The sequence below is a fragment of the Pollicipes pollicipes genome, unplaced genomic scaffold (genome assembly GCF_011947565.3).
Source record: "Pollicipes pollicipes isolate AB1234 unplaced genomic scaffold, Ppol_2.1 Scaffold_7231;HRSCAF=8579_pilon_pilon_pilon, whole genome shotgun sequence".
In the NCBI taxonomy this organism is placed as follows: Eukaryota; Metazoa; Arthropoda; class Thecostraca; order Pollicipedomorpha; family Pollicipedidae; genus Pollicipes; species Pollicipes pollicipes.
Window position 1 is genome coordinate 41,640,069 of NW_023597034.1, and position 15,099 is coordinate 41,655,167.

General features: G+C 48.3%; 1 protein-coding gene across 1 annotated transcript in view; it reads right to left on the minus strand.

Moving 5' to 3' along the window:
- Nucleotides 1–14,599, minus strand: part of LOC119110556 (tetratricopeptide repeat protein 12) — a 28,085-nt gene extending 13,486 nt beyond the window's left edge. Inside the window, exons 1-2 of the mRNA XM_037234431.1 lie at nt 14,466–14,599; nt 12,292–12,418 (exon numbers count right to left, since the gene is read on the minus strand). Coding sequence (XP_037090326.1) covers nt 12,292–12,343 — 52 coding nt within the window. The 5' untranslated portion in view covers nt 12,344–12,418; nt 14,466–14,599. The remainder of the gene's footprint in view (nt 1–12,291; nt 12,419–14,465) is intronic.
- Between the last annotated feature and the right edge of the window lie 500 nt (nt 14,600–15,099).

A 15,099-nucleotide genomic window follows, 5' to 3' on the forward strand; every position in this document is an offset into this window, starting at 1 on the left:
GCGCACCTGGTGGCTCACCGGACGTCGGTCCGCTGTACGGCCTCGTAAAGACGAGCTGGTCACCGCACCGGACTGATGGAACCAATCGTAGTGAGCGTCGGGGAAGGTCAATTTCTGACGCAGCTGAATGCACAAAGAGCTTAGTTGAGCCTGTCGGGTGATCTATGGAGGTAGGCCATGTCCCACGCCTTTGGTTACGCCTTGCTCTGATTCAAGACAATTTACTCCGGTTGATTTCTTCATGCCTTGAGTTGCCGTCCGAATTAGATTGATGACGTAATAATGTTTTCGCCATCAAGTGCGTGTTTATGAAAAAAGCTACGAAATCACTTGATTCCTCCCTGTCAAAACACTGCCGACACGACCTGTTTTTACTGACACCGGAGCTTAGTTTCCTAGATCCGATAAATATCCTGCCAGTAACGCAAGTCACATCTTGACCAACAGCTTCAGCCAAGACATTTCATGTTTCAATTCCCATGATGCTGATTATGTTATTTAAAAATGAGATCGCAGTTCGATGGTGCCTCCATGCGCTTACAACATCCAAAAATTCAGAGCTTGGCGACCCGGCCCAACCCAGTTGACGTCGATGCCGGCACCGCTCGGGTACAGACTGGGTAAACTGAGTGCCTCGGTGCCGCTGCCATCTGTCATCGCTAATGTAACGGTTTGAGTGTTGGTCAACAAATGGCAGGATTGTTGCTTTGAATCTCGGAGCTTCTGGAAAGTCGTGAGACTGCGGTGCATACATGACTGCACACGAAATGTTCTCAGGACGAGCACAGTATCATAGACTTGGCACTCGACGAGCCCAGATAAGTACGAAGGCCAGATTGTTAACACCATGTGCACCGTTGCGACGAAGGGTAAGTAACTGCACCATTGACGATGATAACAATTCGAATAATTGTTCCATTTTTACCCCATGATTGTGTGCAGTAGTAGACGTTTTAACAAAAAGTTACTCATAGGCACTTGTTGCAATTAATTATTAATTACTTGGAATTCATTATTTCGAAAGTTTATTTTTCCCTCAGTGTCCATGAGTACAGTTTGAACTTCAGAGGCATTTGAGGTGGTTCTAACCATCTAAACCTAAACCCACACACGTCGGTACACCAGGGCTATCTTCTGAGGCATGCACAGAAGATGGCATGGTCAGCAAAGGTCATGCAACTCAGTACACTGATGAGTATTCATTTCTTCCAAATGAGACTGTTGCGTGGGAACACGATGACAACAAAGAGAGCGGGCAACAATGATTTCGCACATTTCACACAGGTCGGAGCAAACCATTTTCGTCGGCCAGACATTCAGAGGGCGTGGCATTAGCAAGTGCAAATCTCACTGCCTGGTACCTTAAGTTGAACTGGAACAAGCACAGCTTCACGTATTTACAGATACATACAGAATTACGATGCCTTTCAAAGATATACGTTGGCGCCTGCGAGAAGAAACTACACATTTGTGACACGCCCGTGGAATCAAAATCTTTGTAGTTTGGGCAGCCACAACTTAAATTGTAGCATGGTAAATAAACCCTATAAAAAGGGTCATGCCAATTTTTAACCAGTTTTCAAAATACCTCACAAACAAAAACGCTTCTCAGTCCTTTCCAAATAATGGCAAGGCGATATATGCGTGTGTATACATTACCTCTCTTTTTTTCTGTCTCCATATGAATAATATTGAACTGTAGTGTATACCGCGGGAGAGAGAGAGAGAGGGAGAGAGAGAGAGAGAGAGAGAGAGAGAGAGAGAGAGAGAGAGAGAGAGAGAGAGAGAGAGAGAGAGAGAGAGAGAGAGAGAGAGAGAGAGAGAGAGAGAGAGAGAGAGAGAGAGGAGAGAGAGAGAGAGAGAGAGAGAGAGAGAGAGAGAGAGAGAGAGAGCTAGAGAGCAAAATGTGAACCTAGTCCAGAAAAAAACACAGCATTAAATAGGACGGGTATAAAGTTCTTCAACACGTCAGCCGCCGCAGGGAAAGACAGCCACTAGACACCCATATCATAAAAATAGCTCTCAGGCAGGAACAATGGAAGGCCTCTTAAGTTGTCGGGGAGGGGGAGTAATAGCCATTTTTGGTTATATCATTCCAGTCAACGCCCACGATGCCACGATGTTGAACCTTCAGAAAGTTTGGAGGGCTCATCCCCCGGTGCCCCTTAGTACTCGCGTCCCCATACCCGAGTAAGAGGCAAAAGGGGAACAAGCCTGTGCTTGCACCATTTGCGGGTTTGCTCCCCTCATTGAGCGTTGGCATGCACCGTACGTACATTACGGCATGCACCGTACACTCGCATCATGCACCGTTGACAAACGACAAACTGCTTTTAATGCGCACTTCCTGTTTCTTGCAGATCTTGATGTGAATAAGTACGCGAAACTATCCGGCCTCCAGCTCGTCCAGGTCTGCGTGCAGGGATCCGGTCCGCAGCCTGGGATTAATCGTGATCCAAGCTGGTACTGCCATCGAGCTGGTGCTATCATGATGCGAGCTGGTGCTGTTATGATCCGCGAAGGTACTTTCGTGATCCGCACTGATGCTGTCGTGATCCGAGTTGGTGCCGTCATGATCCCAACTGGTGCTGTCATTATCCGAGCTGGTGCTGTCGTGACCCTAGCCGGCGCTGTCATAATCCGGGCTGGCGCTGTCACGATCCGTGCAGGTTCTGTCATGGTCCGAGCTCAGCTGCTGGTTGTTTGGTAGGCCATGACGTCGCTTAATCGCCCGTGCTGAGCTATGCGAGTACAAACCGCGGCCCACTGGCTGTGTTGTGCTCTGCTGAGCCGCGCTGGGGCAGGCCCGACGCTTTGCACTGAGCTGGGGCCAGCTTTGGCGTGTCGAGTCGCGTCAGGACTTGATGTTTGCGCTGTGTCACGGCCCGCTGTTTGCGCTGTGCTCCGCTGACACGCATGGCGTCGGATCCCGGTATTTCGCGCCGTGTGCTGAACTGTGCCATGTCCGTCTGTGTGCTGTGCTGTGCTGTGCACCGCTGTATCGTGCTGTGAGCTGTTCAGCGCGAGCCACTCTGCTGACTTGCGGATGTCTGACGCGCCGTGAGTCTGTTCGGCCTTCGTCACCGCTCTCAATAGACGCTGCATTTAGCTGGGTGCCAGTCACCGGCCATGACGGACGTAAACGTGTACGCAGCCGAGAAAAGGAAGGAGTCACAACATTCAAACGCCCGTGTCCTGTCCAACAAGGGACGACACTGGTGCAGAAATAGCCATGCACAGTCAGTCATCGTGAGTGCACGTCTCATGGCCAAGCGCCCTTAAACCAGAAGTAAGTTTGCTCCAGGAAATTCGATCCAACGCTATAAAGAAAACAATGCCCAAGGTTAGCAGCTTGTAAGTCGTTTATCTCCCAGCGGCAGCGTAGGGTGAGCAGCTGAAAGGAACGTGACGAGTCCTACAATCACATCCGTGCTGCCATTGATGGTGTCACTATCTGGGAAATAATCTAGCATGAAAACAGTACTAAACAAAGCACATATCGTCAGAGTAATCATCAGCATAATCTAAGAAATGCTTCACAACTCCAGACACCTGCTATGGCTATAAGTGTGATACCCATTACATAACATGCAGCGAGGGAAGTCTAGCACAGGAACCGGTTGAAAGGCTAAAAAGCGCGACAGCTCAGTCATGTCCGTAGCGGTTTCACGATATAAGCACTACAACAAAACCACTACGACAGCCGTGCTACGAGGTTACTTCCAGTGCCAACTTATACACATTAATGCTTTGTGACACAACTTGTGCTGTAAGAACTTATATTTGACATTCTGCGGCAAATACGTATGCGCAACATCAGTCCTAGATGGCAAAATTTACACTTTAAGCTTGTTCATGTATGTATTTACACCCCAAAAACATATGCAGTCATTACTTATACACGACTTTAACTCTATTGCAACGACCTATTCGTGACATTAGTGTTACAAGACAAAACTTATGCTTCAATACTTATACCCGCCATTGCCTTAACTGCAAAAAAATTATTCAGCCATCGCTTACACGCGGCATTACTTTTACTGCAAAGTCTTATACGCAACATTATTAATGTTACAGTAAAAGTTTGTGGTCAATTCTGCGCTGTAGCAGTAATAACTGAAATATGTTTCTGCAGCGTAAGTTTTGTCGTGCATAAGTTGTCGCAGCAGAAGAAGGTCGTGTATAAATGAAGACTGCATAAGTATTTACTATATACATAATCACGAGTTAAGGTGTTTGCAGGATAAGCTTCGTCGTGCAGCATGCAAGTGTATGAGTTTTTGCAGCAGAAGCAATGCCACGTAAAAGTAAAGACTGCACAAGTGCCGTAGAAGTAACATCGTGTATAAGTGAGCGTGGCGTACAAGTTTTTGCAGTAGCTGCGATGGGATAAGTTTAGGAAGCATACATTTTGTCGTGTAGCATTCGTGTCGTATAAGTTTTTGCAGCAGAAATGACGTCGCGTATGAGTAAGGTCTGTATGACTTTCCTCAGTGGAAGTAATGTCGCGTATAACTGATTTCGTGGCACTCCTGTCAGCAGCAGTTTTTGCTATAGCACTAATGTCGCGACACCGTCTACGGCACTCTGACACTAAGTTCCGAATCGCCCTCCGGTCCGTGCTTAACCAGTCTACTTGCACAGCAATCATTCGTCTTTCAGCACACAGCATGATATCGGCCCACACAGCAATTTATCGGTCGACAGGTTGGAAACGCAATTTGGTGCAATTGTTATTGTAGCCATTTTCATTAGGAGCCAGCTGATCGTTGATACATATTTTGTACGTGCTGCGGCCATTTTCATGACGCGAAACTCGTCGTGCGCCTTTTGGAAAGCCCTCCTTGTAAGCGGGCAGACTGGGAACGGTCGATGCCTTCTTTACTGGTCTTTATACCATGTACTTACTATGTACCATGTACTGTAATGTACCATGTACTTACTAATACCATGTACTTACTAATACCATGTACTTACTACCTGTACTATGTACCATGTACTGTACCAGTGTACTGTACCATGTACTGTACCATGTACTGTACCATGTACTGTACCATTACTTACCATGTACTGTAAAAAACGATCCATGTAGGTTCGGTGTCATGGACTATTCCTCTATCATGTTCACGGGAATAACGCTGGTTATCCCTACCTGCTCAGATGCTTTCTGCTCCACGCACCTGCGTGTGCTATCCGCCATATTTCCTTGTTGCATTCTACTTCTGGTATAAATACCATCAAACCCGGCATTTTTAACTGGCCTCCAGTGAAACTGAATAAACTGAACGGCAATGCTCAGTGGCACGTGCATTTAGTTTGTGTATTTTCTTGTCTGAAACCCATGTCAAAAAGTTTGTCACTGCCATGGGTGATGGTCGGGGGACCGTTTTTGTCCAGCGGCGTTGAATGTTTTATTGGGTTTTTATGTGCCTTTATATGTGACTTAGTCACTACTTTCTTCTATTTTTATGTGTGTGCATGTGTGTGTGCGCCTGTAAGCTTAAAGTTCCGACTTTGGCTGTGTCTGCACTCTGTCGGCGATCATCTACCAACAATCCGCAAACATTACCAGCAATGGTCCAACTGTACCGACCGGTCTGGCCACGGACCGCATGAACTTACTTGGCAGGTCTGGCCGACGGCGTCTCGGCCGCTGGCAGACGTGGCCGGACCGGACCGCACCGCACCGGACCGAAGCGGCAGCGCTGCATGGGCGGGGTCCCCTGGTCCCTCCGTCACCACACCGAGCCGTGCCCTGCATACGTTAACGGTACAGCGCCGCCGCCACGCGGATATCCCGGCTGCCCCTCCCGGCGGCCCCATCCAGGCCGCGTGTTGATGGGGCGTGGGCTGGCGTTGTATCAGCGTCCTCCTGTCAAGGGTACCAGCATGATTACTTTGCATGACGCAGGCCGCCTACTCCACCATGTAAGAGCAGACCGCGGCAGCATATCGCTTGCCGCGAGGCAGCGGCACAGAGCAAAGCACTTCCTGGTGCTCCGGAGTTAAGTTACGAGCAGGCTTTAAGTTTTGTCCAGAGTTTGAGTTGTGTTGTGTGAGGATTTTGGTCCTGTCCAGGCGCTTAAAACGTCCCCTCAGACTTTCTAGCCGCGTTTCGAAAAAAAATCGAATATATATGTATATATATATATACATATATATACATATATATATATATATAAATATATATAGATCATACCTGAAGGTAGATGTAATTTTATATGATGATGTCATCAGGTGATAAGTGGCGACATCTGCGGGTGGAATCAGGATGACAGGAGCGGATCGAGTGAGATGAAATAATCGTATGTTTGGGGGGGGGGGGCGTCTTACTTTTGTCGCAGGAGATCGGCAAACTTACAGCAGTGGGTTGCATGTTTCTATCCTGTTGATGTGCTCGCATCCTTGCAGCGTGCGCATGGAATATTGAGGGATTTTAAGTTTTGAATAGTTGCGTCCTTTTTGAATTCAACAACTTTTATTCATGCGTGAAAAGCATTTAGCGTTACATGAGCTACAACCTCAGCGTTGTACTGGCACTTTGATGTTATAATTGGAGCGTTAAACCTACAGTTTGCAGCAACATGATTCCATTTTTGCATGACGCCGCCGCTTGCAAAACCTATTAACTTTGAACGTTGTAGGTTGGCAGTGTCAACGGCCACGGGAAGCAGTGTTGAGACGGGATGCAGGCCGGTTTATCACACATATCTGGAGGCCTCGGGGAGGCGGCCCACAGAGGTCCCTGACGAATCCAGTCGCCAGGGACAGTGCAAGGGGAGGGCCACGTGAGACGCGTTCACAGCAATAGTTAATTCCGCCCGTCTGCCACCCAACAGCAGGCATCAAAAGTGCCGAGGTGCAACCCGAGATCGTAAAAAAACTTTTGGTTTGCAATGTATCAAGATGGCTTGCCAACCATCGACAGCACTTGTAAGTGATATAAAATTTATTAGCCTCTTTAGTGTTGTGCAGAATAATCTACTGGGATACTCCGTTTGTATTAAGCGGAGCGTTTGGTCCCTCAACTAGAGACACACCCTTAAAGAATGCGAGCGGTAGGGTGCACGAGCACTGTGATTGCCTGCAGGCACATGCTTCATCTTGTAGGCGTTTAGACTTTATACAGTAGAGTACACGCGGCAGCGTTCCGCGGCTTGGAGAACTGCACTGTCTAACCCGTCGCCCAACAGCTGCTGTGTCCGCTGCCTTGTATGACTAGTCTCACGGACAAAGAACACAACACACGACAACAAAACACAGGCTGGCTGAGGCAGGGAGAATCCTGCTCCGCCGTGGGCTGACGAAGATGATCCGAATCCATCCGAAGTTCATCCGAAGATGCTGCTGGTGGACCGATCTGCCGCCGGTCCTGCCGCGTTGGCGAAGGGGCGGGCGCCGACGACGCCACCACGTGGCCAAATCTCAAGGTAGCGGTGGACATTGTCTGAAGATGTGATCGAAGCGCTACGCAGTTCTGATGGCGGCGAGGCTTCCTGGTGCCGTCCAGTTTGATCACATTGCTGAGTGGGAGACAGCTGCCAAACCAGCCACCGGGGCTATCGGTGGGACTACCGGTGGGACTACCGGTGGGACTACCGGTGGGACTATCGGTGGGATTACCGTCCGGACGCGGTGGACGGCAATGCGCTCATCAGTGAGCTCCGGGCCATTTGGAGCTGACCGGAACATGCGGCTGGAGTCCAGGGCTCTCTAAGCGTGTCCATGGTGCAGCAGGACTTAACAGGACTTAACAACAACCTGCGGACGACTGTGCGACCGGAACGATTCTTGCTACTTGGAAGCCTAAGCGGGTGAGCCAGTGTCAAACCCTACATGAGACGAGTCGAGACGAGCCCTCCATTGGCCGGATCACATGAGCTGTGATTGAGAAACTCGCGCTGATGAGCGTAGCGCAGAGGCTGCCGAGTTTCAGGAGAATTCAGTGGCGTCGGAACCTCTATGGAGATGGGATGGGATTGCTGCCTAGTTTCTCTCCATGCATGATAGGCTTATTTTAAGATCTTTCTCGGAGCTCGGCAGCCAGCTGCATCGCAAGGCGCTTGCCCAGAAACTTGGCATGTACTATCTGCGTGCATAGAAAGCACGTTGGAAATAATTTGCCACAAATGGCACAGCTACATAAAGGGAAAATGGCAGCCTCGCTTTTTGCCGTATGGCATGCTCACAAGGTCAGTTTAGTTACCAATCCTTCTTATTTACTTTAACATCTACAGCGCTATTACCAGATTACGCGCTTCCTGTAAAAAAGGCAGCGTCAGGGAATGCTATTTTGCCCTGCTTGAATATAACCGTCTTTGTAAAAAAATATTCCAAGCTGCGATTGTAATGACAGTCTAATATCCCAATACTACGGTGATGGGATCTAAGGACCGCAGCACCAACAGGCGCAAGTGTATCTTTTAGTCTGTTGTGACATGCAGCATTAAACAAAGCAAATTTACTGAATATTTTGCACAGATGGCCCGTGGAATAGGGCATTCTTAACCAAAGTACGTTGCAAAGACCCTGACCCTAACTCGAATATTTCCGTACAAAAGGAAAATTGCATCCGTGGTACCCATCCTGAAATCAGGTGACACAGCTGTACTAGTTAGCAATAGGCTCATATCTTTCTTAAGTGTGCTATCTAAAATACTGGAAAACGTCGCTTGTGGACAGCTTAACACGCATCCCCAAAGCAATGGTATCCTCAGGCCTGCTCAATAAGCTTATAGGCAGAGTCACTGCACTGAGGACGCTATGCTCGACGCTGTCGGAGAGCTGGTGAGGGACGTCGACGACGGAGATATGTTTTCATTAGCTGCTATCGATCCATCCAAGGCTTTCGACAGCATTAAACGTGGCTTGCTCATAGCCAAATTTCAGTGGTACGGCGTGGACCCTGATTGTTTAAAATTTATTTGAGTGGTCGGAGACAGGTGGTGCGTGGAGGACTAACGACCCTGCCGGTAAGCCACGGAGTGCCCAAGGGACCCATACTAGGTCCACCATTTTTCAGCTTATTTACGAACGACTTGCCCAGTCGCCTGTCACATGGACGTCCCGCCTCATGCGCAGACGGCACTCAATTCCTGTACCACGCTCTTCCCAGCAAGAAGAGTCCGGAAGCTCTAAAACATCGTCTGGAAATATCATTTTGCGAACTTTAGATTTGGTTCAGCGTTAAATCACTGAAAACGAACAAGGACAAAACCGACTTTGCTCTTATAGGTTCAAAACATAATTTAAAGAAAACCCGTGATTTTCACTTTGCGATAGATGAAGACACTATTTCACCCTCACGACACAAGAAATGATCGTAGACTCAACGCTTTCGTGGAGAAGCACGTCGCCAAAGTCTTGCTAAAATGTTACGGAATTCAAATCTCGCTGTACCGCCCCAAGCATTACTTTATATTGATGTTCTCAAAACTGTTGTCAACGCCTGAGTTAGTGGCACGCATAACTTACGGTGTATATGTATGGTGTGACGGGAAAGAGTGTCAGGTACAAAGGATTCAAAAAGCTATAAGTTTTGCAGTCAGGGATTGTCTCTGGCAAAAATATAACACCGCAGCCAACATATAACACCGACTCTGGAATATCTATGCTAGCCTCGGGTTGATGACTTGTTGAGGGAGAAAAAGCGAGAGCGAGAGAGAGAGAGAGAGAGAGAGAGAGAGAGAGAGAGAGAGAGAGAGAGAGAGAGAGAGAGAGAGAGAGAGAGAGAGAGAGAGAGAGAGAGAGAGAGAGAGAGAGAGAGAGAGAGAGAGAGAGAGAGAGAGAGAGAGAGAGAGAGAGAGAGAGAGACAGACAGACAGACAGACAGACAGACAGACAGACAGACACACAGACAGACAGACAGACAGACAGACAGACAGACAGACAGACAGACAGACAGAGACAGACAGAGACAGAGACAGAGACAGAGACAGAGACAGAGAGAGGGAGAGATGTGCTTTAAGTATTCAAAACCCTAAGACGCAGAGAATCGACCACAGTTGTTCATTCTCTTTTAAGCCAGATTCGTCTCATTGACTGAGGGAGACTGCGCTCGTCCATGTCCTTGGCTCTCCACTGTCCAGGTGCCGATTGGAAGCTACCAAGCGAGCCTTTCCTTACCGTGCCGCGACAAACTGAAATCGCTTGCCCCCGACCACTGCTCTGTCTTCGTCTCTGACTTGAGGGAAGAATAACTCACATTTCAAAACACAGAAGCTCAGGGTGATGCGTCTTAGTTGGAAACCTAAGTTGGTTACCTGAGTGATCGCATCGTATTTTATCGTCTCGTATTTATCGTACCGCATCTTATCGCATCATATTTCAAAACCTAGTCGTAACATCGTATTTCATCGTATATTTTGTAGCATCACCTGTTATGCGCATCTTTTTTGTCATGTGTTGTAATGGGTAAGTAAGTGGTGTAACGACGCGAAACTGGAGAACGTTGCAATAAACCGAAAATGGAAATGCCCTTTCAGGATGGTTGTCAAGCAAAGAAAACACAAGTACCAATGCAAACACCCCGCCGCTACAGTTGGCCCATCACATGTTAACTTCTGTCGGGACTCGAGAAGTTGGTACACAATGTAATGGCTCAGCCATTAACCCTACCTGGTTTCTTTCGTCAGTTGTCAACTGGTCGGTAAAGACGGGTCACAGGGGCGCATTTTGTCGGGGATCAAACCTGGAAATTGAACGGCTTGATATCGACCTTTACAAAAAATAAGGTGTAGTATCCTCAGTTTCAAACCGCCAAATCCAAAAGTGAGCTTACGCCAACGCTGTATTGCACATTTTAACGCCAACATAGAGAGCATTAACATAATAAACGTATAAGTCATGACATATGGGTCATTAATCTCCCACTTTAAACCCACCAAAGCGTACAACTCCTGCGACGCTCGTGGTTGCCAGCGAATGTACTCGCACCGCTTTCATTCACTCATGAGTAGCATGCCTTGTGTTTTGTTCGACAAGACTGCATGAACCTGTGACGACTTCTGTATGCAATATCATATGCGCCAGCCTACGCAACACATCTCCCATTGACCGTTTTCAGGAAAGACTAACAGGTAAACAAACATAAAACATGCATCAGCTTGAGGCCACTGTCCTTACGAACGTTCACCAACACGCTGCACATTAAGCATGCCTCGTGAATTCAGAAAGCACTGAATGCATGCGAAGACACTTGAAGACTGTATTTAATTCGTATGTGAGCTGATGTACGTGGAAGCAACATGTGTGTCAAGAAGTGATGTGACTGCTCCCATTTTATCCCTCCCTCTAAGCTCAGATAATTTGATAATTGCACCGAACCAGCCCTGCGATCCTGCTCTCCTACAGCACTGTGAACCTTCGTGAGTTTCCAAAAGGTACACCGTGTTGGTACACACTGAAAGGCACGCTTTTCCCGCCCATACGGCTGACCCGCTGTAAAGCTAGTGACCCTCAAACGCGCCTTAACGAGGTGACTAAACAGACCTCGTCCACAAAGTAATAGCAAGCCAATTAGCAGGCGACTTCCTTGTTAGCGGTGCGCCCTTTATTGCAGCTCGTGTGGAGCGGAACACGTCAGCGGCGATCCGTCAGGTAGCCGCCAGCTGATCAGCCGCGGGCGGCGCGTCGTCACTCTGACAGCTGTTCCCGGTAGTTGTCCTCTGCTTGCTGGCAAATCGCGCTAATGAGGACATGCAACAGTCGACACATTGGAACGTACACGGGGACGCAAGCCACCTTCCACTCAAGAGGCTGATTTATAAAGGTTACAAACGCTGCCCCATGCATGGCGCTTGTAAAGTTTCATATATATATTTATACCTATCTATACATGAAAAGTTTAACTTGACCGGGTGCGACCTGGCTTTCCCCTACACAAACAAGCACTTCGACACGATCGTCAGCTGTTTTCGCCACCTAATAATATTGGTCCTGCGTCGCGAATACCCCGAGTTGCCAATACCCGGACCTAGTTTTAACCGCGTTCCGGAGCCATTGTGAATTGTTTGTTTCCCACACTAAATGGGCCTGAATGGACACGTTTGCACGTGGCGCCAGCGGTACGGCGATGCCACATTTCCCTGAGTCGGTCGAAATTTAAGTTTCCATATTTGGTGTGAGGAGTCGGCTGCTCAGTATCCAATCGTATTTTGCGCCATTCGCGTGAAGGCTTGGCGGAAAATCATGAACGGACCACTCATAATCGATCACCACATCCATTTACTGATTAGTGTGATTGAGGAGTTGTTGTCATTCAGTTGCAAGCGACGATGATAATATACTTACAGACTTGGTCCACTCTCGTCAAAAAGGAGTCTAATTCTTCGTTTACCGCCATCTAAGCTGGCGTAGATTCGCTATCCGTTTTGCCTTCGTTGTTTATCCAATGGCTGTTTGATGACTGGGCAGTATACTGAAAAAGAGAAAAGAAAATTACCAACGGCGTGCTGTCCAAGAGCTCCATGCGATGAAATAACAGTGTCCGTGTATCTTTAGGCACCAGTTATTCGGTCGGATGTGATGAAAATACTTGATTGACAGGTTGATATTCCGATTCAAGCGTTTTTAGACGGCCTTGGGGGAGGTTTTTAGAGGCTTTTTCCGGGATGTAGTTCATCGGTACAACATCGGTAAAATTACAGATGCATTTTGTCACAAGGTAAGTTAGAACAACTTTAGGTGGTCAATCGACGTGCATGTGCATGTGTGTGTGAATCTTTATAAATGTGTCATGATAAAACGCACAGTCCCTAGCCCCTTGTATCAATATATGTGCGTGATATTTGGAAATATAACATGAAGGTGTGGTATGCCCTTGCAGTAATCCGCCTGTTTTGTTCGCTGCTGTTGACATCGCAGATATTTGTATTGCTACGTTGGTAAGGTGACCAGGGAAGTTTTTTGAGACCCCTTGACAGGAGCTTAGCTGGTTAGATCTTGAGACCCCAGATGTATCACAGAGGCGGCTGAAGCTGCCACTCGCACAGATCCAGATCGCAGGGAAACGCTTAATAATAGGATTAAGTGACTAGTATGTATCGGCCAGCAACTGCACAGAAGTTTCAAGTCTGCCCCGCCCCGACAGCAGATGATTTTGCACCGGTGGCACATGCAGGCTCCTGTGACGCATTCAGTTATTTGGCACGATGCCTCTACTCTTCGTTAGCAGTGGGTTAGATTGTTCTTGCCCATTCCCATGAATTGAGTTGGTTACTTACATTTCAAATCCTACTCGGCGATGTGTGGTCGAGGCACGGGAGTACACGTGCAGCGCAGCAGGGCACAGTACAGCTCGAATTTGTGCGACAGTTTTTCAATCGGATTCTCCTATAGGAATATTCCGCTTTCGGAATGCACATAGCATTTACGTAATGCACTGCACTTATGTACCTTCCTCACAACCAGCCCCACAAGAGTTTGATGATCATTACACTTGGCTATTGCATGACAGACACTCAATGACTGTGACAGCGTGCGCGACATAAATACATGTCTGGGACCAATACAATTTTTAGGACCTCGCCTGTTACAAGTGATCCGGTAATCCTGCGTTGATCGCGGGGACCTGTCATAACGCAATGCGTGGGTCCAGCTGAAAGGAAGCGCCTTGACTGTCGAGTCCTGTGCCAATACACTCTGATACGGTTCACGTGCAAAGCCTTAAATTCGCAAGTTACTGAACAACCGCCGCTATTTGAGAGCAGCGGTGGGTGGCGGTGTTGATGACGGCTCCCGTCCGTTGTTCTTCACCTCGTCACACAAACGTCATGCCCGGGTTTGTGAGTACTTACATAACTACCCAGACACCAGGGCAAAAACAGTCATGCAGGATCGCCCGGGCAGGAAAATGTCAACCGCTTTTAGGGAGGCGCATCGTTCGCCCTGCTGCTAGCGCATTTGAAAACATTACGTTAACATGACATGGCATGGCGTGGCATGACGCGTTGGGCATGAGCAGCCCTTTCGTCCATTTCATGACAAAACAGGATCAGGTAACAGAAAGGAGAAAGCACGAAGGTGCTGACCAGCGTAGCTGGCGCTGGGGCGGAACTGGTCAAGCGCTCAAGGACCGCTATCTTTATCGGACCACCACCAGACTAAAAGTAGGATGCCGCGCTGTCCGCTGCGGCGCTGTTCACACCCGCTGCGGTGTGAACAGCACCGCAACGGGTCGTCACGTTTATTGGTGTTAACGCCTGCCGGTAATGCCCCTGTTGCGTACAACGTCGCACCGGTGTAGTATGTTAAGAGGCGCCAAGATAGGAAAGCTACTCCGGATGAAAATGCTCCGACGGAAAAAAAATACTGCATTTTGCCTTTTCGAAGAATGTCTGCGCACGCTGCCACACCCATGCCACCCAGAACGTGCCTCTGTAATACATAACGTCGAGTCACATCCATTTCAAGCAGTTCAAGACCTAGTATGTTCTATAATATTTGTTATGAAGCGACTTACTTACCTTGGAGGTAGATGAACGCTGAACACGGGTGGCACCAGGAAACCGGACAAAATTCAGTTCATATATATTAACAGTTACAGTGATCCACGCGTACCTTCAACCACATCACTGTCCGACACATGGCATTTCAAGCATTTTGCTGCTATGCGACAGGCGCGTCTTGTTGCTAGGGTAACTTGGTTCCTCGTCGGTGAATCGACGAATCTGCAGCGTCGCTGGTTGTCATGGTAACGATAGTCGGCGCTGACGGCCGGTTGTTGGCGGTGCTGAGTCGACATGGCGAACTTCGGCGTGGAAAGCTCTGAGAGACAAGTGCCACGTATGCACTAAACCCAGTGCATCTGCCGTTGTGTCAAGAGATGCGCCCGGAGGCCTGGCTGTCCCTGATCAGCGACTCCCCAAGAAATAAATGCTGCAAGACTTGGGAAACAACTCGAAAATGTGTCAACGGTGTGACATGCACTGAGTGTCACCAGAGTAGGATCTGACTTCATGCTGTGTTAAACACAAGTTCCTGCTCACGAGCGTGACCTTTTACTTTAGTCCTGCCTACGCTTAGTCCTGCTTACGTAAGTACTGATTCACGTTAGTCCTGCTCGCGCATTATACGACTGGGGGACCAGGGATGAATTCC